This window comes from Typopeltis vanoorti, chromosome 5, assembly GCF_054136105.1.
Source record: "Typopeltis vanoorti isolate ZY-2024b chromosome 5, IOZ_Tvanoo_1.0, whole genome shotgun sequence".
Taxonomy (NCBI): Eukaryota; Metazoa; Arthropoda; class Arachnida; order Uropygi; family Thelyphonidae; genus Typopeltis; species Typopeltis vanoorti.
In genome coordinates, this window is record NC_143553.1 from 60,926,912 (window position 1) to 60,953,714 (window position 26,803).

A 26,803-nucleotide genomic window follows, 5' to 3' on the forward strand; every position below is an offset into this window, starting at 1 on the left:
TCTGATTTGTGACCTTTCTCCCTTTACGGTAATTATGCTACATTATTATATTATTATTCAACAATTGTTTAGCTTTGAATGTGTATATAAATCAATATCAACAGTAGCCTGTTAAGAACGCATGATGAAAGGGACGGGGGAGGTTTGGAGCTTCCCTGGATAGTATTCAAAGGATAAATACAATTGGTTATTTTGTATAGGTCCCCGAAACTTATTAGTTTAGAATTTAACCACTGGAGAGTGTTTGTGTCCACCTCAAAACTCTGAAACAGAATTTGGAAACATATTTTCCGAATAACTTTTATAAGAAATTTCTGTGGGTTCACGATCCATTTCAGGCTTGCAGTTACGAAAAGGACCTTTCGTTATTGAAAAAAGAACAGCTAATTGAGCTTTCAAGTGACAGTGGGCTTAAAATGCAATTCCGTGATCGTGGTGTAGCTCAATTCTGGATCTCGCCTTCGGTGAGAAGTGAATTTCCCGAATTATCTGAAGTATCGAAAATCGTCATGCAGTTTTCTACAAGCTATCTTTGCGAGAAAGGATTTTCATCACTCCTTCAAATAAAAACAAAATACAGAATTCGTCTTAGTGAGCGTGCCGATCTTCAACTGAAGTTGACCAATATTGACCCAGATATCCAGCAATTCTGCAATGCCGAGAAACTCATCCATCTCATTAAAAGTAAATAATTATATCATATTATTTATTTGTTTAATAAAAATTAAAACTTTGTTCAATGATGATACTTTTTACTCGTTTACTTCCAAGTTAATTATGTTTCCATATACTGTATATTCAAAACATGCTTTTAGATTTGTGTTATAAATGGCACAGTTTTTTCCAAATGTTGGTAATCCCTGCATATATTTTTAAAAAAATTACATAACTGAGTGGTCCATAGAATTGTTTTAGGCATTTTAGTTGTCCTTAGGCTTAGAAAGGGTGAGAAACGCATTCCTATAGCTGTCAGAGCCAGGCCAGAGAGGATCAGGGGTATCATGTATTGGCAAATAATTGCAGATGCTCAGTCATAGGTCATGTGCGATACGCTCGTATTCTGTGCTATTTTGCATTGATTTTGTAGAAAAGCATGTCTTGAACTTTAAACTTCTTTCCATCTCTGAAGAGTAACCTTACCGTATGTAAATTCTTCAATAACATTGAAGTTAAAGTTAAATTTGTAAAAGATTTTATTTTGTTTTTTGTGCTTCAAATTATGGGTGAAAAAAGTATGCAGTGTTTTATTGAACTATTTCAATAAAACCAAAAAACCAAAAAAGGATGATTCAAATGTTAGTAGCAATGTTGGCGCTATTAATATTGTCAATACTGATTTGGATTCGGTGTCCCCAGTCGTAGGTCTGACAAAACCATCGAATTATCCAGAAGAAAGTACTTCCTTAGTTATTAATAATTTTCATGACATCGCATTTTTGTAAGAACAAACATTTAATTTTGACGATAATTTAGATATCGTGAAAAAGCTGTGGAAACCAGAACCAAATTTTAATTTTCCTGCAACCTGTGCTGCAATTCACAACCGAAGTTTTCAATACACATGGTTTGCAAAAATTTACATGGCTTGTGTACTCAAGTTGAAAATAGTGCATACTGTAAATATTGTGTGTTTTTTGCACCTGCTAATGTGGGAAAATCTAAATCTGAAGTACCTGGGCAGTTAGTTATGCAAGGTTATAATAATTGGAAGAAAGCCATTGAAAAATTTAATAATCATCAAAAAACAAAATGTCATATGACTGTTATGACTTACGAAAGGCTAAACAATATTCGAGATGGAAAATGTATTCCAATCAATCGACAAATTGATGTAGATAGTGCATCACAAGTTGCAGTTAATCGGAAACGATTAGAGCCAATTATAAAAACAGTAATTTTATGTGGTCGGCAAAATATACCCTTGAGAGGACATCATGATTATGGAGAATTTTCATTTGAACAGGAGCAAAACGCTACCTACATTAGCAGGAACATATAAAATCAAATTATAAATGCATGTAATGAAATCATTTTGAACCGTTTGGTCGAAAAAATTAATTCGGCAAAACGTTTTTCAATTCTTGATGATGAAACTTGTGACATTTCTACCACTGAACATCTTTCCTTGTGTGCCAGGTATATAGACGAAGAAAATGACAACAAAGTTAGTGAATAATTTTTAGAATTTGTTCCTGTAACAAGCATTACAGGAAAAAAACTTATCCAACAAAATATTAGAAAGCTTAAATAATTATGGCATCGATTTGTCATATTTACGTGGGAAAGGTTACGATGGTGCCGCATCAATGAGCGGAAAGTTTAATGGTGTCCAATCTCACACATCAGCTATATATCCACAAGCTTTATATGTTCATTGTGCATTGCATAGTTTGAATTTGGCAATTGGAAATGCTGTATCTGTGACTGAAATAAGAAATTGCATTGGCATAATTGAAAAGGTACACAATTTCTTCAATACCCCTAAGAGACAGGACGTCCTTGTCGACAACACTGATAAATATACACCGGATACTAAGAGACAGAAACTATGCCAAGTTTACCCGACTAGGTGGGTGGAATGCCATGAAGCCATCATGACTATGGTGGAATTATATGATGCAGTGATTCATAATCTTGAAACAATCATTTCTTGGGAAGACAGAGACTTGTCCTCTAACGCAAAACTTTTGAATAATTCATTGTGTGAATTTAGTTTTATATTTTTATTTAGCTTGCAAAAAATATTTTGCGTACACCTTACCATTGTCTAAAATAATGCAAAAATCTGACAGTGACCTCTTAATTGCCCTAAATTTTGTTGATGATGTTGTGGCTCAATTAAATACCATTTGTGAAACACCAGAGTCTACATTTAAAGATATTGATGATGAAGCATGTATAAAAGCCAATAATTTTAATATTGACATTAAAACGCCAAGAACTACATCAAAACAAACACTAAGGTCCAATGTTCCAGCCAATTCTGTAGAAGAGTATTTCAGGAGGATTATTTTCATTCCATTTATTGATCAAATATTGACTCAACTTGAGGATCGTTTCACTCAGCACAGCAACATTTTGAAAAAATTTTTTTCTCTTCTACCAAATGGAAAAGATGCTCCAACAGCAAGTGCAATGGAAGATTTTTGTCAGTTGTGTGAATTTTATGCTGGTGATTTGCCTTATACAAATCCAGCAATTTTGAACGCCGAATTCAAGTTGTGGTATAAGAAATTTGACAAATCGTTTACAATAGCTCCATGCAAAAATGCGTATGCAGTTTCAAAGTGTAACAAAATGATATATCCTAACATCTATAACTTATTAAAAACATTTGCAACGCTTCCTGTAACAACATGCGTCAGTGAAAGGTCATTTTCTAACTTATGCCTTTTAAAAACCTATTTAAGATCTACCACGACACAATCACGATTGAACGGACTGGCTTTGCTGCATATACACAGAGAGATTAATGTAACCACGACTGAAAAAATTCAAGAGTTTTGTAAAAAGAAAAGAAAACTGGATTTTATTCTTTAAATAAATTTTTATAATCACCTAATGAATTTTATTTAATGAATGAAATTTAACGAATTTTAGTTGAACAGATAAAAATATTTTTAATGCAAATTCACTGAATTAAAGATATTTTTATCCGTTCAACTCCCCCCCCCCCCCAAGATTAAATCCTGGGTGCACCACTGACAGATCATACCTCCTGATGACTTTACCAAGCACATAGTAGAAATGCATATGAGGAGAAAAGATAGCATATAATTTCAAACAGTAAAATTCCAAATATTTATAAATAAAATAAAAATCATTTCAGATTAAGCAATAAAAAGATGGATGGAATTAAATCTTTATATACATAATTTTTCTTCATTCCTTCAGACTGGGAGAAGACCTTCACAACTGTGAGAGGTGATCTTCTCCCAGTCTTCTTTGAGCAATCATATATACAGTTATGCATGTAGAGTGGCGGTGGACGTAAATGGTATCGTGTTCATCAAGTGTAGTTGGAGGATGAGTGGGGGAGGGGGGGGGGGCGATGGTGAATTATATGTAATGGAGCAGAGTGATTTCCCATGGTGAATCCTTGGAAGTGTCACATAATATCTGTTAACAGTGCTTTTGCTTTTAAAATTGTGTGTGACAACAATTGGTATTTTATCTTCTTTAAGACTGTTTTTAAGATGTACTTACTACCATTTTTAGATGTTTTGCAAAATGCATAAACATCTATTATATTATTTGACCATCTGAGTATGCACATAACTTGGATAGCATGTTAAGTGTTTTGTTATGGATCCAAGCTATAACTTGAATCCATATAACTCCACCCTAGCTGGATGAATTTTATTAAATTTTTGTCCAATCAGAAAAGAGTTATTTTCAAAATATTATCCAGAATTCAAAATTTTAGTTTATGTACCATATTCAGGTTCACTAAGGAACCTGAATATGGTACGCTTTATGTTTCAAAAACCATCTTTTCCAATATAATTTCCAGGCTTGCAAAAATTCATACAATTATCTTTGATCCAGAGTACTGTAATAATATGGTGATATGCCATTTTGGTACTTGCATATGAGAAATGTGACTTCTATAATCAAGATAGCTCCCATCTTGGTGAATCTAGTTCCGATTAATGATCCCAATAAAAGCAGAAATCAGTCTGGAATGTGACTGACCATAATGTGAAGCAAGTGTAATGTTCATTATGGTATACCACGAACAACTTGAAATGAAGTCAAAAACTCTATACAGAAGCAGGTCTGCCAAGTGCAACTTTTGTTTCTTTATGTCAAAGCAAAATATTAATCAAAACTAGAATTTCTTGTCAAGTATAATCTAGAAATTAATAACTTTGTATTTGTTTGATTATTTAATTTATATATTTATATAGCGTATGAAGACAGAATGGATGAGAGGTCAATACGGACAGGTAGGGCACCATCTTAACACGAATGACTTTTTTTTTTTTTTTTTTGGTACAGTGCAGGAGAGAACAAGGAGTTACTCTGGAAAGCGTGCAAGAGTGTGGTTAACCAGGGTGGTAGGACTAGATTTTTTTGCTTAGATGGTGGTGAATGGGTTGCCAGGGGCAGTTGCAAGGGTTTCTTCCGTGAATGAATTTAAGGAGATGTATGATGGGTATTGTGTGAATAATGGGTAATGTGTTAATATAGTTTCCAGTGATGAGTCTTCTGTTATAATAATAATGTAGTTATTTCTGTCTGGAAATTGTTCTCTGGCCGATTTTCCTGCAGGGTGAAAAAAAAAGTTTCTTGGAGGGAAAAACCTACTACACACCGTATAAGATCAGCTTATTCAACTTCAATTGAAAAAGCACATATAAAGATTCCTCTCATCACCACACGAATCAAATTTGGGTCTTTTCCAATCAAAGGTGCAATGACCTGTCATCCTTCCAATTATGCTATGGAGGCTCATATTTTTTTCACTGTCAATTCAAAACATTTGATGTCAGTCACTGCTTCCTACTGAATATTTTCAATAGCCAGGTGAACAACTTTGACTTAACATAAAACACAACCATAATCCTGTATGTAAAATCCTTGCTTAATTTATGAGCTGAAGAATAGTAAGACATATATACAGTAATACCTCGGCTAACGAGCGACTCTGCTAATGAAGATTTATTTCGCTGTTTTTCGGACTTGGCTAACGAATGTTTTAGTGTATGCGCGCGCTAACATAAAGCAGCAAACATGAACGGTCAGGCCATTCCAGGAGCTTATCTTTTCCATCTGTATGTGTGTGTGACAAAGAAATGAGCTGACCACATCACATAGAGGAGACCCATCAACCCGACTGAGTTGTTTACATTCAAGACAGTGAGAAGTGAGACACCTCATACCAGTGTCAGTATGGTGCACGCTCCGTGTGGCTGTGAATGCAAGAGGCAAGTGTGATGGCATTTATTCTTTACTTGGCTAAATTCTACTATGGGGGATTAATTTATAATTAGTAAATTCTATTCTTATCTAATTAAATAAATAATATGCTATATGTCATATTTCTATTATATTTTTCAGAAAAAAATTTTCTTGACAATGGGTCCAAAAAAAAAGTAAGCGACAAACCCAAGGGAAGCAAAAAGTTGCTCACAACTGAGCAAAAGAAAAATATAATTTCAGCATATGAAAGAGGAGTCAGAATTGTGGATTTAGCAGTCAAACATGGCATAGCATCATCATCAATAGCTACAATTTTGAAGGAGGAGGAGATTAAGGCAGCTTCAGTTGCAGCTGGTGTGAAGACCTTAGCCTCTCAATCTCAAAGAAGTTCTGTGAATGAAGAAATGGAAAAGTTTCTGATGATCTGGATAAATGAGAGTCAAATGGCTGGTGACACTATGACTCAAGAGATGATCTGCAGCAAAGCTAGAATGATTTATGAAAATTTGAAGAAAAATGTGGCAGGACACAGTACAGCAGAGGAAGAATTCAAAGGAAGCAGAGGATGGTTTGAGAAGTTCAAGAGGTCAGGGATCCATAGTGTAATTAGACATGGAGAAGGAGCCAGTGCAAATAAAGAGGAGACTGAGAAGTTTGTTAGAGAATTTCAGGAGTGGACCATCATTCATGGATACAAGCCAGAACAAGTGTTTAATTGTGACGAAACTGGGTTGTTCTGGAAGCAAATGCCCAAAAGAACTTTCATCACAAAAGAAGAGAAGTGTATCGCAGGATACAAACCTATGAAAGATAGAATAACTCTTTTATTTTGTGCTAATGCAAATTGTGATCTCAAAATTAAACCAATGTGTTTGTGTTTGGGCCCACGGTGAAAAAGTACCTGAGAGAAGAAAATGTGCCTGAAAAGGCTGTGCTTCTTCTGGACAATGCTCCAGGACATCCACCTGGCTTGGAAGAAGATTTGGAGGCAGAATTTAACTTCATCAAGATAAAATTTCTTCCTGCAAACACCACATCTATTTTGCAACCCATAGACCAATAGGTCATATCAAACTTTAAGAAATTATATACAAAACACATATTCCAAAGATGTTTTGATGCAACTTCATTTACCAGTCTGACTCTGAGGGAATTCTGGAAGGATCATTATCATATCCTTCATGCTATTCAAGTCTTGCCATGGCATGGGACGAAGTGTCTTAATGTTGACACTTAATGTTGCCTGAAAAAAGTTATGGCCAGACTGCTGCAAGATAAGAAGTGCTGTTTCCAGTGTTCAAGATGCTGCTGCTGGGGAACTTGCTGCTGAAAATGCTGACATTGTAGATAAGATAGTCTCCTTGGGCAAAGCATTACATTTGGAGTGTAAATGAAGAAGATGTAGAAGACTTAGTTGAAGAACACTCAAAAGATCTGACAACAGAAGATACTGAAGAGTTGAAAAAGCAACTGAATCAGGAAAGAGACAAGGAAGATAAAGAGTGCTCATCAGAGCAGGAGGAGGACAGCAATAAAAAGGGAAGAATGCCAACAGGTGACATTAAAAAAATGCTGCACTACTGGGAAGAGTTTCAGCCTTTGGCTACAAAGTGGCATCCCAACAAAGCTGAAATGTACAGACTTTGTGGCTTGGTTGAAGACAAGTGTCTGAATCACTTTAAAAGCATTCTGAAAAAAAGAGAAGTTCAATCAACTTTGGAACAGATTTTTTGACTTCTCCTTTAGCAAAGAGACAGAGGCCAGCTACTGAAGAAGAGGAGACTTACCTTGAAAAAAACTTTGAAAATTTGGAAGAATAGTAAAAACGTTGTGTAGATATTTTCAGTTTAATAAAGTGTATATAATAGTGCAAAGATCATCAGTTTTTCATTCTACTTTCCATTCTCCTTCATCTAATTGGGTGGCTGTTCATTTCAGCCTTTGGTGAGTTTTTGCCCTTTTATAGTGTGCTTTTTACTATTTTATAAAACTTATCTTTAAATAGTAGACAGCATCCAGAATGAATTAAACGATTTTCTATAGAAACCTACGGGAAATCACGTTTCGGCTAACGAATGTGATTCTGGAACGAGTTATCTTCGTTAGCCGAGGTATCACTGTATCAGCATTCTGTTGAAATTCTAGATAATCCATAGTGTTTTAAAAAGTATTATTCTAAAAGTCATAGTTGCTATGGAGGTTCATTCTTAAATGTCACATGAGACAAGAATATACATAGGTATCCAGAATGATGTCAAATTTTTTAAAATTAGAAACACTGAAAAATTCAAGAGACTGTGTTCTCGAAACAGCTCCTTTTCATAACATATCTTTCTGATTAAAAGAATAATATATTGGATCTTTGTAGTTATAGCTGCAGCAACTATGGCTATGAGAGAAGTGCATTATGCCTGTTAATTGCATGTTCTTCTAGAACACACTCTTGACACTGAATAAGTTACAGAGACTTAATATATTAGATATAACAGCACACTACTCTGGCATGCAACTTTTCATGAAACCGTCAGTCAATAGCTGTAGCTGTCTTTTGTGCAATCTAAATCTAGCTGTTGTTAAAAATATTTAAGATGGAATAAATTAAAAATTCTAAAATATTTGCTGTTACTTAATTAGTTCTGAGATAGTTATTAATTACTTAATCAGTAGTAAGCCAATAATTTTTATACAACGAATATGTATACCTTAAAAAGTGTCTAAATTTCAGTACTAAAACGTGTCTAGATAACAAAACTGCACGTACATATACTATACGCAACAAATATACATGGATTAAATATATACATATATACCATACAAAACAAATCTACATGGATTAAATATATGTACATATATATGTGTGTGTATGTACGTGTGAGTGCACGTACACCGAGGATTTGGGAGGGGGGGGGGAGAATTCCCCTGCGACATACTATTTTCTCCAATCCCAGGTTCAGGAAGTCGAGGGAAATGATTCCCTTCACAATGCTTTTATCAAAATACTCTACGAATAATATTAACTCCTTATGCACTTTGAGTGGAGGGTTGCTTGTGCACACGATAACAGATAATACTGAAGTCGACCAACTGTACGTAGAACCAATTAGTCACGACACAACAGGGTTACATGCTTACCATGCGGACAATTTGGATGATTTTCTTCTGTTCCTAAAATTACCTCGACACCGAACCCACTCATTCCGACACAAATCCACGTGCAACTCACATACACGTGTGTACACAACTTCTCTTGTTACCATGCAATCACCATAAGATGGCGTAAGTAGTTTAAAGAGGGGAAAAATGTTTCGCTGCCAGAGAAAAGACCGTTTCTACTCGCAAAAGTAGCAGTACTTTTTTTTTTTTTTAAGATATTATTTCTGGAAAATTTTTCATGTTACTTACTCCTCTAAATTAATATTAATTTTTATGGGTATTTGCCTATTTTTCTTTAGGAGTATCCCTTTTTTTATTTTTTTATTTTTTTTCAGCTATGGAGATAGTCGATCTCCGGAATAGGCAAGTAGGGTTTTGGTATTGAAATATTATTATTATTATTATTATTATTATTATTATTATTATTATTATTATTAATTTTAACGGTGTCTCCATGGAGTCATCGCGGGAGACCCGACATAGACACACTAACCATTATTTACACAATACCTGTCATACCTCTCCTTAAATTCATTCACCGTTGAAGCATTCACAACCAGTTCTGGCAAAGCATTCCACCCATTCACAACCGTCCAAGTAAAAAATCTAGTCCTAACACCCTTGTTAACCACACTCTTGCACAATCTCCAGGGATGGCCCCTCGTTCTCTCACATCCTGCATTGGTCTTAAGAATATCATCAGTATCAATCCTGTAAAATCCCTTTAACAATTTAAATACCTCTATCATATCTCCTCTCCTACGTCTATCAGCTAGTTTTTGGAGCCCACAGATCATCAATCTATCCTCATAGGGAACATCCCACAGACCTGCAACAATCTTTGTAACCCGCCTCTGAATCCTCTCTACCACTTCCGCATCACCAAGAAATCCTGGCGACCAGATCTGTGCACAATAGTCCAAATGCGGCCTTATTAATACCTTATAGAGTGGAACAATAACTTCCCTATCCCTGCTTGTTAGTGTGTTCCTCAACAACCATGTAATTTGATGTGATGTTTTGGCAATCTTAGCAATATGCCCTTTAAACTTAAGTTCTCTGTCCACAATAACTCCCAAGTCTCTTGTCTCATCAACTTCCTGCAGTTCAGTTCTGTTAATATAGTAAACAGCATGCGATGTCATCCTCCTGAAGTGCATCACCTTACACTTAGCCACATTGAACTGACAGCCATTTAATTCAGTCCATAGCGTCAGCCTATTTAAGTCATCCTGTAAAATATCCACATCATTTGACTTGATTATCGCTCTTCCCAATTTTGCATCATCAGCAAACAAGTGGATATTTCCATTCAAGGTATTTCCAATATCATTGCTGTACAAATTAAACAATAAATATGCTCAATTGTTTTAATCAAATCAGACAGTTTAGCATTTTTCAATTATCTGGCTAGCACTTGACACTCAAAGCAAAATGCCATGCGCTTGACATATGACACGCATTACTGTCAATTCAAATTTTCTTCAATTTTGGTGGTGGCACTATGGTGGCTGTTGCTTCCATACCGCCAGGCTGCCCAGATTAAGCTGTTTTCAGTTCAACTCTAGTTGCCAATAAGAGAAACTTTTTTTCTAACCCTTTGATCAACCGGTTCGAGAGTTAGTCGATATTCGACAAGTACGTTTTCTTCTTCTGGAAACTCTGGTTTTTCATCTGGTAAATACAAGAAAACCGACCGTAGAACCGCACTATTTCAGATAATAAATACATTGCTTGGAAAGAAATCAACTGACACTATAGTGTGAGGAAAAACTGCCATTTCGTCCACCTTAATAAGATCTCGGTCGTTCTTTCGCTGTGATGATTGCAGCAATTCTATGGGGTACACTTTTCACGAGAGCAAGATAGCGATCGATGGGAATTTTTTGACCACTCTTCCTGTAGTCATGAAATTAGGTCCTGAATTGTTGTGGATGAGACGTCTCTTGACCTCAAGAGACGCTCCAGTTCATACCACATATATTCAATAGGGCTGAGATCAGAGCTCTGTGGAAGACAGTCAGGTGTTGTGACGTTCATGTCTACAAATCCCGCAGTTAAAGCAGCAGCCTTATGACATTGTCTTGCAGAAAGAGACAAAAGCCAGTTCCATAGAAATGCCACAAACTAGGAAACATTGTATGCCCCAGAATATTCAGATACCACTCAGAGTTCACTGTTCGTGGCACCTCAAACAAAGGTCTGATATCAAACCAGGAAAAACAGGACCATGCAATCACACCACCTCTGAATTTCATAGTTGAGGTTACGCACTCTGATAAGAGACGTTAGTAGTAGGGTGGCCACTAGTGACAAGATCAAGATAAGATAAGGATTCGTGATGTCGTTGTGTGATGAGATCATTGACATCATTGTGATGGAGGCGTGGAGTGACGTCATGAGATTGGAATGTTTGGAATTTTTCTGAGGAACATATGTATTTCTGGGGAACATATGTCTCTGTGATATCATATGATGTTTTGGTTTGTCTATGGAATTGTGGGCGATGTTTTTGAGATAAGATATCTCGGAATTTTCCCAGGGTGACACACATTCGTCATTGTTGTCACATTTTGTTTTTGGTTGTCTATAGATGGCTCTACTAATTTTCCAATACATTTTGGGGTATTTCTTTCCTATTAAAGGGTGGGAATTCTTACAGTAGAGTCGTGATGGCGGCAGTGATTAGGCTTTTCTGAATAATTTAATTATATGCTGGTGTCCTTCAAACACACACACACACACACACACACACACACACACACACTAGACATGAAAAGTCGCTAATGTATCCAAGTTGATACTCTAATATGTACCTATGATTATTCTTATGAGAAAAAAAACTATTCAGTATTAGAATTACGCTTACCAAAACACACGAACATTTGATTATTGAAATTACAATTATCAATTGTTATGTTTAAGTTAAAAGAAAATTAACTTAACTTACATTTCTTTCCAGAATTGGAACATTTTGGTTCTATCTAGGTTTTCTGAATATTCCAAATTGTTAATTTTTAGCATATATTCACAACACAGAACACAAACACAAGTCTGAAAATGCAGTTGACTTTTTCATTATAGGTTACTGGGGCTAACATATATTCACAGCACAAAAAACATAGGCGTTGAAAGATATTTCTGTAAATATCCAGAAAAGCTAGTTGACTACTTAATTTAGATTACTATCCGATTGGTTCTCTGTATTAATTCCTTCCCACAGTTGCTCATGCTATGTTTTCCAGCTTGGTGGGAAAGTCTATGCGCCGTTTTATTTAGGGTCAGTGTTATTTCCTGTTTCGGAGTCCTGTTAGAGTATGGAATTCTGACAAGTGAAATGATTTTTTTCCAAATTGATTCGTTATTTTCACTGTTTTACTTTTAAAATTCAGTTTAACTACATATTCTAACAGAATAACTGAGAAAAATTAATAAATAAGTAAAACGTATGAGAATTTATTTTTTAACACTGTAGATTTCTCATTAAGTCTTATCTTAAAGATATATCTCTTATCTGGTCGCCTATTTTGTTGTACGTAGGTGAGAAATTGTGTGTTTAGTTGGAACTCTTCGTTTCCATGGGAAATTATTGCTGTAGTAAATTAATGCTTACATTTATTTTTTTAAAACCAATATGACTATTAATTTTACCTTCAATTCCTTGTGCTATGAACCTATTTCTTTAACTGAAATTTATTTATTTTATTTATTTTTTTCTTTAGCATTAGTTATTTTAAGTAATGGATATGAGAACAAACAAGGTTTTAAACTCGTAGCATATTCTTTTAGAAACTTCTTTTCTCAGCACAACAAATCAATAGTTATTTCTTATTATTTCAAATGAATATTAGCTCTGTAATATATACTTTGTTAATTTCTATATTACTTTTTATTTGACTATAATATTATTAACAAATTGTATATACTGAATCTAACATACAGATATTAACTAAAGTGAAAAAGACAGTATTTTTTTATCTTATTCTTCTGATTTAATATTTGTGCTGATGTTCATAGTATATGATTTGCCACTGGTGTTCATGTGTAATTCATGTGATTTTTCTCCATGTGACATTTCAAAACAAGTTGAACTATGTAAAATGGTTTTTATATAGTTTAACTATGTAAAACTCATTTCCGTTAGTCCTAATTGACTGGTGTCCTCTCAGCCCTACATTTATTTCACAGTAGGGATATTTATATACAGTATATATTTTAACACAATTATTATATTACATATTCTTTCCAATACAAATAAATAATTATTTATTCTTATTTCAAATGAAAATTAGCTCAGAAAGAAAGAAATAAAGAAAAATTGTACAGAAAAAAAATGTTTACCCATCAAATAAATATTGATGATCACAGCAAACAAGAAATTCATCAGCTTTTTCAAAGTTTTGAAATTCATGCACATATTGTTTTCATTATTTCGTATCATTTAAATGAAAAACGGTATTAAGTTCGTTAATGTTTTTTGATTTGTCTCTTCCAATGGTGAGTATTTTTTGATATATGCATGTTGAATCACTTGTTATCTGCATGCTACGATACCTTTTTATTTATTTTCAGTTTTCAGGCAAAATATTCTCCACTAAAATTCTGCCTATTAATTTAATATCCATTTCATTTTACTTCCAAGGGTTGACACAGTTTCAATGAATGGATTTAAAAAAAAAAAAAAGAAAACAAAGTCTCTGGTTAGTTTGTGGCATAAAATTTCACAAGGGAAAAAAATGTTATGGTCTTACTTAAATTTGTATAACACATCAACAACACCCAATTTATTCATTTAAATTTACACATTTTATTTGAGTGAAATATTATTTACAAATTGTATTTACTAAATCTAACATACAGAAAATAAATAAAGTGAAAAATACAATCTATTTTTTTGTTCCTTAATCTTCTTATTGTTAAATTTGCACTGTTGTTCAAAGGTTCTTCCCATGCTTGTGGAATTGCCATCATGTGGTTTTTAACAATGCGACTCTCATCTGAAAGTTAATTTTCATCTGGTGATCACTGGGAATTTATTATTGTAGTAAAATTAAGGGTTGCATATTTATTTTTTTGAAACCAATACATATATTTCTGAGAATTATTAAAAGCACAGATCTTTCGTTATGTTTCCAAAAGCATTTAAAAGTACATGTTATGTTTTCACAGTTTGGACCTCCAATTTCATTTAAATCAAGAATAGGACTCCCTATTAACCTTGTTAATGTTTTTGATTTTTTCTCCTCCTTTGGCGAATGATATTTGATATTTGCATGTTGATTCTATCATCCAATTTCTTAGTTTGTCCAGAGATAATGAACCAATTTCCCACTTCAGCTGATGGTTATATTTTATTAACCAAGAATTCTGTTTTTTAACTCTTTCAGGTAATTCTTTCCAACTACAAGGTGATTTTGTCAATGCGTATCTTACAATAATTCCATCAGATATGCAAATTTCTTTAGGAAATAAATTTGAAGTCTTATTCAAAAGAAATTGTACATCAATTATAGCAATGATCACTGAAAATTCGTATTTTTCACCCCCTGTAGATTTTGCATATTCGTTTTCCTTCATTCTTCTTCTTACATTAATTCATTTGGCACCACAAATAAATAGTTATTTATTATAATTATTATTATTATTTCACTGATTATTAGCTCTGATCTTATATTTATGTTAACTTTCTGTTACAAAATTCTGAACAATTAGAACTTTTCACAAAGAAACTTTCAAAGAATTTTGTGGTGCACCCATTATTTATAAATTATTGATCACAAAACACCACAACACAATACATCAGCTGCAGTGGATGAACGATTACCTTAAGTCCAAAATCACTCGACTCTATGGTTTTTCTTATAGTATTGTTTACGCTTACTATGCCCTACCCTGACTGTTTCTTCAGAAATGAACCTTTTGCACAGATGACTCAATGACATGTTTTCACATGCTGTTGGATATACTGTTGGTGTGTTTTTATCTTACTTTGTGTAGGGAAAGGTAAAATTGGTATTTGTGTTATCTGGAGAGTACAAACATTTTTTCTATGGTTTTTGGGTTAATTATCTGCTGTCTCTCTGTAAAACAACCAAATTCTAACAGTTCGGATTTTCGATTATGTGAACGAATTGTTTTCAGATAACTCAAACAATGTCAATAGGTAGCATTAGACAATTTCTAAAATAACCAATTACATGGATATCAGTTTTCAACACTTTTTTCCCGTTTCTGGCATTAATTTCACAGTGTGATTTTTTTTACAATAACTAATCAGAATGCATTAATGTATAAAGTTATGGATTTAAATATTAAATTCTAATCAGAATAACTCAGTAAAAAATTCACTGTGGAAAAACACAACAACAAAAACACATCTTTGTTCATTTCAGTTTACAATTGCATATTTTATTTTGCTGAAATAATATTTACAAGTATATTTACAGAGAAAAAATTGAAACATGCAATTACCTAAGGCTTGTGTAGCTCGGAAGTGGTGCTTGCGTCCTCTGCGCTTGGTCGCTCGAAGTCAGACTTAACTTCAAGTCTAGTCAGCGACTGGAGGAACGTTTTCTAAGCCTTTCTTCAGCTGATTCCTGAGTTAGTCAATCTCTGGCATGGGCAAGCGGGTTTTTCCTCTTGGAAACTCGGGTTTTTCGTCCCATAAACTCAAGAAAATCGACTGTAATACCTACATTATTTCAGACAGTAACATACCTTGTTAGGGTTAGGTACCAAGAGATGGCAACACTTGTCTACCAGCATCTTCATCGGTGGCTGCCGCAATTAGTGATAGACATTGGCCAGCTATCTCTGATTGGCTACCGGTGGAGATTGAACTGCCCACTCAGTCTCCAAAAGCTAGGTAGGGTATAAAGGTCTCACCTACTCCCTATAAGGGAATAAAAGGTATTATCTGATTTTTTTTAATGACCTAAAAATATTCCACAATATTTAGTTTACACTCTTAACATTTTCCAAAGAGTTCAATAAAGAAAAGTGTTGTTACTCATTGTTTCTTGGTTACATTACATCAAAATAGCTGGTCATGCAAATGAGGTTTTAGATGAGATACCATGGTAAGCACAGATCCATACATTTGATATTGTGTTAGTCTGGAAATGACACCATGCCTCCCTACACTTTCTGTGTATTCTTTTGTCAACAAATATACACAAACAGTTTTCGTAAAATGTTCGTAAATGTCCCAAAATAAAGAATCTTTATCGAATTGGATAAAATCTTGAAAGTCTAATTTTACCATTGATTAATTTAAATGATTAGCAATAATATTCTCCATGATACGAATAGCTGGTAATTCAGTTTCCAAAAATAGTAAATGATTATCAATGTCATACTTTTTGGTTGAAAATCTCTCAGCTTCTTCACAACTAATAGAGAAAATTTTATGTCCATCAGCTCCTGTATCATCGAGTATTAGTTCCTCATCTTGGAATTTCAGAATATAACACTTACCGAGGTCCATTTCATAGTCAACTCTTCTTTGCAAGTAGCCGAGGATGTCAGACCACTCCCTGCATAACTGTTCCCAAGTGATCCTGGATAAATACATCACAATGTATGTGTCTTCTAAAATAATAATCGGTTTCCATCCTTTTAGAGCTATGTGAAGAGTTTTGTCTCGTGCTATTTTCCTGAAGAAAGAAAATTTCAATGACTTTTGTGGCTCATCCATTAGTTTACTTTACTTTCCTGGATACCAGTCACTACAACACAATACGATAGCTGCATGGGATGAATGAATTGCCGTAACTGCAAAGACACTTGACTCATTTGTTTTTCCCTATAGTACTGTTTACTTGACCCTTAACCCTGACCGTTCCTTCCAAAATGAAACTTTTGCACAGATGATTCACGGACATGTTTCTACATGCTGTTGGATATGATGTCGATGTGAGATTATCTTACTTTGAGACATCATAGGGCAAATCTTATATCTCTGGCTCGAAGATTTTTCTATATTATTTGTCCTTATTATGTTAAGTATGAAATTGTTGGGATGGGGAAAAAAGCATTAGGTGGTGGAAGTGAAAAGGTAGTCAAGAGGGTGACAGAGATCTTCCCTGCAATGCTCTCCCCCCCTAATCCATCATCCTGCTATTCTCACCGTTTCCTCCAGAAGATGTCTGCTCAGGCTAGTGGAGATGAGCGAGCTCATTATTTGCGGATATCCTTTATGATGTCACCTCCAACTGATAATGATAACTTTTGAGGGGGGAAAAACCTCCAACTGATTCTGATAAATGCAGAGCGAAAAAAAAGAAAGAAACGCTTCCCTGCAATGCTTCCTCACCCTTACTCTAACCCCTCATCCCTCTCTCCTCCAGAAAATGTCTGCTCAACCTAGTGGAGATGAGTGAGCTCCTCATTTACAGATATCTTTTAGTGATTTCACCTCCAAGTGATACTAATAACTTCGGAGGAAAAAAAACAAAAAAACGCGTTTTTTCCCCCCCCCAAAGTTATCAGTATATATATTTATATATATATAAATATATGTATATATATATTATGTATATATTTATATATATTTATATATATTATGTATGTATATATTTATATATATATAAATATATGTAATACATGGGAATAGAAATGAATGACGTAAAGAGTAAAAATAACATGCAAATACAAAAATAGTAGAAATATAGAACTAATGTAATTGGTTAGTAACATATATGAAAATAGATATATCTAAAATATTATGTGTAAAAAAAGGGGGGAAAATGTTAAGTGATATGTTAATAAAGTAAAAAAATGTACTTGCAAACTGATATTGTCAACATATTAGAATAATATGTAAACAACAACAACCATGCTATGTAAATATTGTACATAGATTATAAATATTTGTGTATAGTTCCGAATGTACATATTATGTTGATTATACAAATAAAAGCTGAGAAGAAGCGGCGTTTGCACTCTACGACGGTTGACCGTATGAAGAAAGACATCAGTTCAGGTCTAGTCACCAATTGGAGGAACATTTTCTAAGTCTTTTTTTCGACCGGTTCTGGAGTTAGTCGATCTCTGGCATGGGCAAGCGGTTTTTTCTCCCGGAAACTCAAGAAAATCGGCCGTCGAACCCACACTATTTTCAGACATTAAAAATATTGTATGAGGGTTAGGGGCCACGAGATGGCGGTACTTGTTAGCTGCCTTCTTCACTGCGTACCGATTAATTAGTGATACCCTTGGGCCAGCTATCTCTGATTGGCTACAGTGGAGATTGAGCTGCCCACTCAGTCTTCAAAAAGTTAGATAGGGCTAACTTTTTGGAGACTGAGTGGGTAGTGGGTATTTATGGTATATACATTTCTTGCTGCATGTGTTATATTAACATTTTTTCTTCTCTTATCTTATACATAGAACATGCACACCCAATGTATTATGATACATATAAACATATAATATACAACATTTATCTAGTATATTACATAGCATAATATATTATTAATTATAATATATATATATATATATATATATATATATTGTGATACGCGTGACACATGTAACACTTGTTATACCAGATATTATTGAACAATTTGTTCAATGGCACACAAACAATGTGCACACTGCACATTGTTTTATGTGCCATTCATTATCATTATTCACATATTAAAGATTATATGGTCCGTAGTTTATTAGAAAACAATGTGTTCACATATATAATGTATTTTACCTCGTGACTACCAAAACAAGCCTTAAAGTACAAGCCATTAAGAAAAAGAAAACCAGGAGGTCCTCTTAAATGATTCAACGATGACTTCTAAGGCCGGAACAGACCATGCTAGGCCTAAATCCTTGATATGCATGATAATGATGATGATGAACTCGTGACTTTAATTTCATTATTTTTCGACTGTGCTGTGTTGGGTTGGCCAGTTTTTTTTTTTTCTCTTTAACGTCTGAGGTTCCTTTATGGGTGTTATTGTTATCTTTCCTTCTTCTTTCGCTATCAGTCCTATTTGTCTCCACTGATTGTTTTGTTATCTTTTTGCTGTTTAGTGTGTCATTGATTATTTCTTTTAGGTAGTTGTTAATTTTACTTGGGATGTTTGGTCTTGATTCTCTTCCATTTAATTTGTCGCATCTGTATGACCATATTGCATGCATAGTTATTATTATTATGAGGATCTTTTCAATTTTGTTTGTTTTCTGGTCTTCCACCCAGAATAGATTTTTCTCGGTGAATGGTTGGTTCTTATTGTAGGAAGTGTAGTATTGTGTTCCATATTTGTGAAGTTTCGCGACAGTATAACATGATGTGATGTATTGTTTCTGGGAGTGGGCGGAATTGACATTTGGCCGGTCCTTGGATTGGAATCTTTTTTTGCTATGCACCAAAGTTTTGTGTGTAAGCATGCATGGTGAACTTTGTAGAAGAAAGTTTTGTATTTACGAGGTATTGGTAATCTGAAAGCTTGGTTTAGAACAGGACTGAGTTTAATTTCGCCTATCCTTTCTTTTCTATGTTTGGAGGGGGTGATTTTTTACTCAGCATCGTATAGAGCTTTCTCGGTTTGTTTGCTAATAGGGTTTGAACATCGTAATGTTCAGTTACGAAGGAGTAACCCTCCGTGTAGTTGGACTTAATTTTCTTTCATGCATGAAACAAAATCAAGAAGTCTGAAATCAAGATATCCAATGAGATCTTTGACCAGCACGCTCACCAGATATAAATCCAACTGACATACACGCTTATATTGAGCATTTCCACCGTTGTTTAGTCTGTGTAGCCGTGAATAAACCATACATCATACTGATATTAATGTGCGACCATATTTTCGAGTATACTGTCGCCTTCTGTAATGTGATTTTTTGGTAATTCTTATGACCTCTATGCAATGTCTACATGTCCAACATTTCGTCTCCTCATTTCATTGTTAATGTATTGTACGCATTGTATTGTACGCAATGTAATGTTGCGTACATTACATAGTTAATGTAATGTACGCAACCATTTTAAACCATTTACCATCTTGGTAAATTTTAAATCAAATTTACCAAGAAATTATATGTTAGAGTGTGAAGTAGCTTCAAAACTAGGCTATATGTATGCATAGCAAGTTTAATTTTAATTTGTAACCAAGTGAAAAAAACCTTCGACAGTAACAATAACAAAGTTATTGCTGCAGCGATAGCAATAATGCAACCAGGTTTGTACGTGCTGCCATCTACGGGCGTTATACCACACTAATACAATCGAACCCGATACAGAGCTGCTGCTGCTGCAGTCTGTTATTATTATTATTATTATTATTATTATTATTATTTACGGCATTTACACGGAGTTCGGAGACCCAACAGACCCATCATACATACAAATCCTGTCATACCTCTCCGGGAATCCATTCACAGTCATCCACTCACTCACCACCCTCCATGCAAAAAAATCTGGTCCACTCACCCCGACTGACACAAGTTCCATGGATGGCCCATAGTTCTCTGACTATTTGTCATATATTGAAAATTTTCGCTTGCTTCAATTTTATAAAACCCTTTAATATCTTGAAAGTTTCTATCATGCCCCCTCTTTTCCGCCTATCAACTAAAGTTTGTAACCCTCAAACCTTCAACCTTTCCTCGCAGGGAGTATTCCACAGACCTGTCACCATGTTGGTCACTCGTCTCTCAATCTTTTCGACCACCTTCTGATCCCAAAAAAACTAAAGTGACCAAATCTATGCACAGTAGTAAGATGTGGCCGAATCATAGCCTTATAAAGAGGAATAATAACTTCATAATCTTTACTTGTTAGTGTGTTTTTCAACATCCAAGTAATTCGCTGAGCTATTTTACCAACTTTTGCAATATGCTCTCTGAACTTTAACTGTTTGTCCACCATTATCCCCAAGTCCCTAGCCTCATCAGTTGTCTGCAAGCCAATACCATCAATATGATAAATCATACGCAACCTTTTCAACCGAAGTGCATAACCTTACATTTTGCAACATTAAATTGACAATCGTTATCCTTTGCCCAGAATGCCAATTTATTTAAATCATCCTGCAGGATATCTACGTCACTTTTATCAAATGGTGCTCTCCCCAGATTTACATCATCAGCAAACAACTGAATATCATCCTCTTAAATCTTTCTCTATGTCACTGATATACAAATTAAAGAGTAGTGTCCCCAGTACCGAACCCTAAGCTACTAGTCAGCATAATTCTCCTAGACTCCACTTCACCATATACTACTCTCTGATGTCTGTCCGGAAAAATTGGATACTGTATGAGGACAACATGGTTTTGTGAAGGGTAGGTAGTGCTTCAGTAACTTGCTCGTGTTTTATAATACGTGACAGCTGAGTTGGATATACGTAATGAATTTACAGCAATAATGCTGGACTTTACAAAAGCCTTTGACAGGATACCACATGGGATTCTAATAATAAAACTGCAGTATATTGGGTTGGATATAGGGTTGATGAGGTGGATAAGAGAAGGCGGTTGATGGGAATATATCAGAGTAGTTTATTCAGGAGTAGAGTAAAAAAAAAAAAAGGCCTGTGACTAGTGACGTGCCAAAGGGCTCCGTTCTTGAGCCACTACTATTCAATTTATACATTAATGGTATAGGAAACAATCTAATAGGAACCGTTCGGTTGTTTGTCGATGATACAAAATTTAGTAAGGCAATAGTTAATACGAAGATGTTATAATTTCGCAGAATGATTTGTATAAAAGTCTGGGGCAAAAGAGAATGCATGTCAGTTTAATGTAGCAAAGTATATGATTATGCATTCTGGGGTGAAAAGATTACCAGCTGTATACCACACTGATGGAACTGTGCTTCAGGAAATTGACGAAGCCAGAGATTTGGGATTGTTAGTGGATAGAGAGTTGAAGTTTAGAGGGAACATAGTAAAAGTGGCTAAAGCAGTTCTTAATCGGATTACTTGATTACTGAAGAATACTTTGACAAGCAGATTGTTATTCCTCTTTATCGAGACTTGATAAGATCCAATTTGACTATTGTTGGCAAATCTGGTCACCTGGGTTTCTTGGCGTATGAGGAAGAAGTGAAGACCTAGAGACGAGTGATCAAGATGGTAGGTCCATGGAATGAACTCTAAGAGAACATGAATATTTGCGGCTTACAGAAACTGGTATACAGGCGGGAAAGTGATGATGTGATTGAGAGATACAAATTACTGAAGGATTTTTACAAGATTAATACAGAGAAAAATTCTCAGATCAGGTGTGGTAGTAGAGAACTATGGACAATCTTTGGAAACTGAGCATGAGTATAGTTAGCAAGGGTGTCAGAACTAGATTTTTTTGCTTGGAGAGTGGTTAATGACTTTTATTGTAGTCGCATAAGTTGCAACTAGATCCAGAAAGCTAGCAAGGCTAAATCGACCCAGAAGTCATATTTTTTTTATATACAAGTTACGGCCGAGTAACTTGACTCTTCATGAACCATATTTATGTATGATAGAGACATTAACACTCTGCAGAAATCAGTTTTGCCATCACTATCTGCTTTGCTTTCGATTACGTTGTATGCTCTGGCCAGTTCATATTTTAATGAACCTAGTTTTCAGAAGGAGAAATCATGCTGTTTCCGTATGAAGCCAACTAACTCACTTTCTGTCTTATAAACAGAACAAAACAAAATAATGATAATAATAATAATAAAGAGCTCTGGTCTTTCAAATTAAATTACATTACTTACCAGACGCACGAAGAAGATGCTATTAAATATAATTAAGCAACATGTAAGTACTAGCATAGTAAACAGTGTTACATTGTAACGATTAGCCCAAAAATAAATTCATGAAGAAATCAGTAATGAAATTAAATATTCTGCTATCTTCAGAAGCGATACACTTTTCATTTCGTCATTATACGTGGTATGACAGGATGTGGAAATATGAATACTTTGGAAGCTTCATATCAGGTGGCATTTATAGTGAAATATGAAGCAGCCAAACGATTGGCGAAACCTTAGTAAACTTGCTACCAAAATAATGACGCGAGTGATAATCAGAGATGAGATAAGCAAACTTATTGATCATATTCCCCTCTCCAATACCACTATTCATCATAGAATCACAAAAATTACCGAAAATGTAAATCAGATAATACTGTCTCGTATTATGCTGCTTGCAATAGAACGTAGGATTTGTGACATCAGCAAAATGGAACATGTTAGAAACACTGAACTAAGAAAGAAATCAGGCATAAAAGATGTGAAAACTGCAGTATAAGAAAGCAAGATGAGATGGGCAGGTCATATAGCTAGACTCAGGGAAAACAGATGGACATCTAGAATACTCAACGGGCAACGAAGAATAAAGAGAAAACCAGGAAGACCACCTACAAGATGGGAAGATCCACTAGTGAAATCTATGGATATATGAAATCTATGGATAATCTATGGAAGAGAGAGGCTCACGATCGAGATTGTTGGAGGCATCTTTGTGACCTGCACTCATGGAGAAATCCTGAGTGAAACACAGGTCCATCAAGGTATGCTATTATGATAGTTGCATGCATGCATGCAAGCTGACGACTCGACCTAATATTGCATTTTGCAGATTATTTAGCTTTGGTGAGATACGAGTTAAATGAATACATAATGATCATAATGGGAAATAAATAAATAAACAAATTGGATTGGAGTCGATGTGTTGGAATAAGCATAGTTAGAACAATAGCCATGATTGCTTTAAAAAAAAGCAGTAAAAAAGCTTGCTATACTGCACATATTCATTCAAGCTGTTACACTGAAAGCAAAATTTACACGTTGTATACATAATAGTCCCTCCGTGTATATACACAGAGAGATGCTTACTACACATAATAAGAAGGCAAACTTTAAAAAAAATAATAATAAATAAAGAGCGAAATGAACACATTAAATTATAAATTTCGTGAAAGTCTCCCCGCCTCCATCTCAAATTTCGACTAAAAGAATTTCAAATTCTTTTTGGTTTCGTGTGGTCCTAAAGTTCTAAAACGATTCTTTTGAACTTCGGGAAGAACTAAATATTTTTCTGGATAAAAACTGTTGAGCTACAAAACCGTTTCTTAATATTATCAGAAATCACTTTATAAATTAGCATACAGATATATTTTCTTATTGAAACAATAACCTCCACCTGTCGTTAAGTGGTAAATAACTCTCTATATTTCGCATGTAAGACAAAGTGAATGCACTCATGCACAGTAGTTGCAGTTGTGGCAAGAGCGACTTAGTAGTGGCAAATTAGATTGTTTTCTACATCTCCGCGAGAAAGTAAAAAAATCGAAACGTGTGGATAGGTGACATACAAATCTTCCCCAATATTTCCCCGAATCGAACAATAATTTGAAGGAAGAAGAAACTCATTTAATATTAGTGTTGAAACAGTGAGAAATAACCTTTCACACCAAGACGTGCAATTAGAACTGACTTCTGATGGTATTCTCAAATTTAAATGTACACAAGAGTGTGCTAATATCATTTTGGCTAATGAATATCCAGCTTCGTGAGAAAAAAAAAAAAAAAAATATATATATATATATATATATATATATATATAATTTTTAAAAAAATTCTAAATGCTTGCTAAAACGTCTGAATTACACATCATGTTTCAAGAAAATGTTATCCGTTATTCACACCTCAAATTTGTTTGCTTTCTTCACACAAGATGGAGTTACAGATTGCCATAGTTACAATATGAAAATTAGATTTTTGTTCCCTGAGGAAATTAAATACAACTCACTGCTGCTGCGACTGTCGTGATGAACACGGCATGGCAAATGTTTCTTTACTGCCCGCATTCAGTCAACAAATCGATAAATGTTTTGTCATACAAACTTTATTTCTAAATCTATGCGATAACCGCAACATAGAATAATAATAAAAGAATGTGAAATCCATTTTTATAAAATATCCGTCATTTTCTATATAAAAATAAAAGAGAAAAGCAACAAAATGAAAGAAAATAATTGCAGTGAAAGTAAAAATAGAACTCGTTTATTATTATTATTATTTTTTTTATTTTGAAGTAGCTGAGCGGAAAGTTTAAAATATTTTAATGTATTAACGATAATCACCAGATTTCTAAAAATAACATTCGCTTACTCTCCTGGGCATCAAAGGGAAATACTCCTTGCAGCTAGAAAATCTCTCGTCTAAATTATAATTCAACAGCATTGATTTTCCCACATAGGCGCGATTTTTAAATGTTTCAGTATCAGTGATAGTAGTGATGGTATGTTGTCACGAGAATAGTACATATACAATCGTGTGTGTGTGTTTCATTTTCTTCCTAGTAGTAACCCTACCAGAAGGTAATATATTCCTACATGCTCCATTGCATACATTACATGTAATTTCCAAGTACAGATTAACATTTACATTTCTAATTTTGTATTAATATTCATATTTACATTTATATTTTTACATCTATATGTACATATTCCGACTTTTTGCATCTATATTTATATTTATATTTTTATATAAATATATAAAAATGAATTATATGAAATATAATTAAATAAATGAATATAATTAAATAAAATATATAAAAATGAATCGTATGAATTACATAGTGTAAATATATGTATTTACACTATATAATAGTGTAAATACATATATTTACATATATATTTATTATTTATTATATATTATACTATATGTATTTATATATAGTGTAATATATATGTAAATACATATAGTGTATTTACATATATTAACACTATATAATTCATACAATATCAGTAATTTATGTTACTTTACAACGACTGGTAAAGTAACATAAATTACTGATATGCTACTTTAGGTAGTTAATCTTATTGGCAAATTTAATTAGTTCTGAGTAATACTGTTCGATTAGTCTCTGTTTTGACACTGGCCATTGTCTCCAGAAGTAATGACGTGTTGAATTAGGGGCATCCGTATGGAGTCCAATAGCTGGCAGTCGTAAAGTACAGTATGTGCTCAACAGTCTGTTGGAGTTGTGAACTACAAATACATGATGGTGATTCCAGGATATGGAATCTGTGTAAGTGGTGTCTTAGTTTTCCATGTCCCTTTAGTAGTGTGGTTAATCCTGAAAAAATGGCTTGTTTTTTCAGCCAGAGTCTACTTCTGATGCTAGGAAAGAATTCTTTTGTTGTTGATCCATTTTCTGATGTTTTCCATTCTTCTTCCCACAAGTCTAGGCTTCTTCTTCTGCAAATGTTTTTATAGCAGATTTCGAGTACTTTTGGTAACACTCGTTTTTAGCCGCTTCTTTAGCCAACTGATCCGCTCTCTCGTTTCCTGCAAACCCCTGTATGTGCGTTCACCCAGCAGAACTTGATTTTCCATCCCGACAGAGTGAGATTCCAAACCGGCTTTCTTGTCTGTTCTATTAACGCTATATGGTTGTTCTGGTTTTTTTTATGCCTTCTATAGTGCTTCTACTATCACTGTAAATTGTTGTTGTCTTTTGGTGAGAGGGGTTGACTTCTAATTCCTGGAGATATATAAGTGAATAAACTATAGCAAGTTTTTCATCTTGGTTGTTGGAACAGAGAGGATGCAGTCTAGAGCAGCGTTCTTGTATAATGGACTGCCTGTTATATGCAACGAAAGAACAGCCGACATTCCCTACGGTTTTGCTTCCGTCAGAATATATATGGAATTCGTCACTTTCAGAGCTTTCCTTCTCCTTAATATTTGTTTTCTTTGCTGGGTGAGGCCACTTACTGTAGTGAAG

At 34.4% G+C, this 26,803-nt stretch overlaps 1 protein-coding gene and 1 long non-coding RNA gene across 2 annotated transcripts in view; both read right to left on the minus strand.

Annotated features, from left to right (window-relative positions):
* The window catches only part of LOC150106464 (rRNA N(6)-adenosine-methyltransferase ZCCHC4), a 119,986-nt gene extending 110,803 nt beyond the window's left edge, over positions 1–9,183 (minus strand). Inside the window, exon 1 of the mRNA XM_090392457.1 lies at positions 9,058–9,183. Coding sequence (XP_090248583.1) covers positions 9,058–9,121 — 64 coding nt within the window. The 5' untranslated portion in view covers positions 9,122–9,183. The remainder of the gene's footprint in view (positions 1–9,057) is intronic.
* A 4,814-nt stretch (positions 9,184–13,997) lies between these two features.
* LOC150106465 (uncharacterized) overlaps positions 13,998–26,803 on the minus strand; it is a 64,836-nt gene continuing 52,030 nt past the window's right edge. The window contains exon 3 of the long non-coding RNA XR_016548306.1: positions 13,998–14,075. This is a non-coding gene — a long non-coding RNA (uncharacterized LOC150106465). The remainder of the gene's footprint in view (positions 14,076–26,803) is intronic.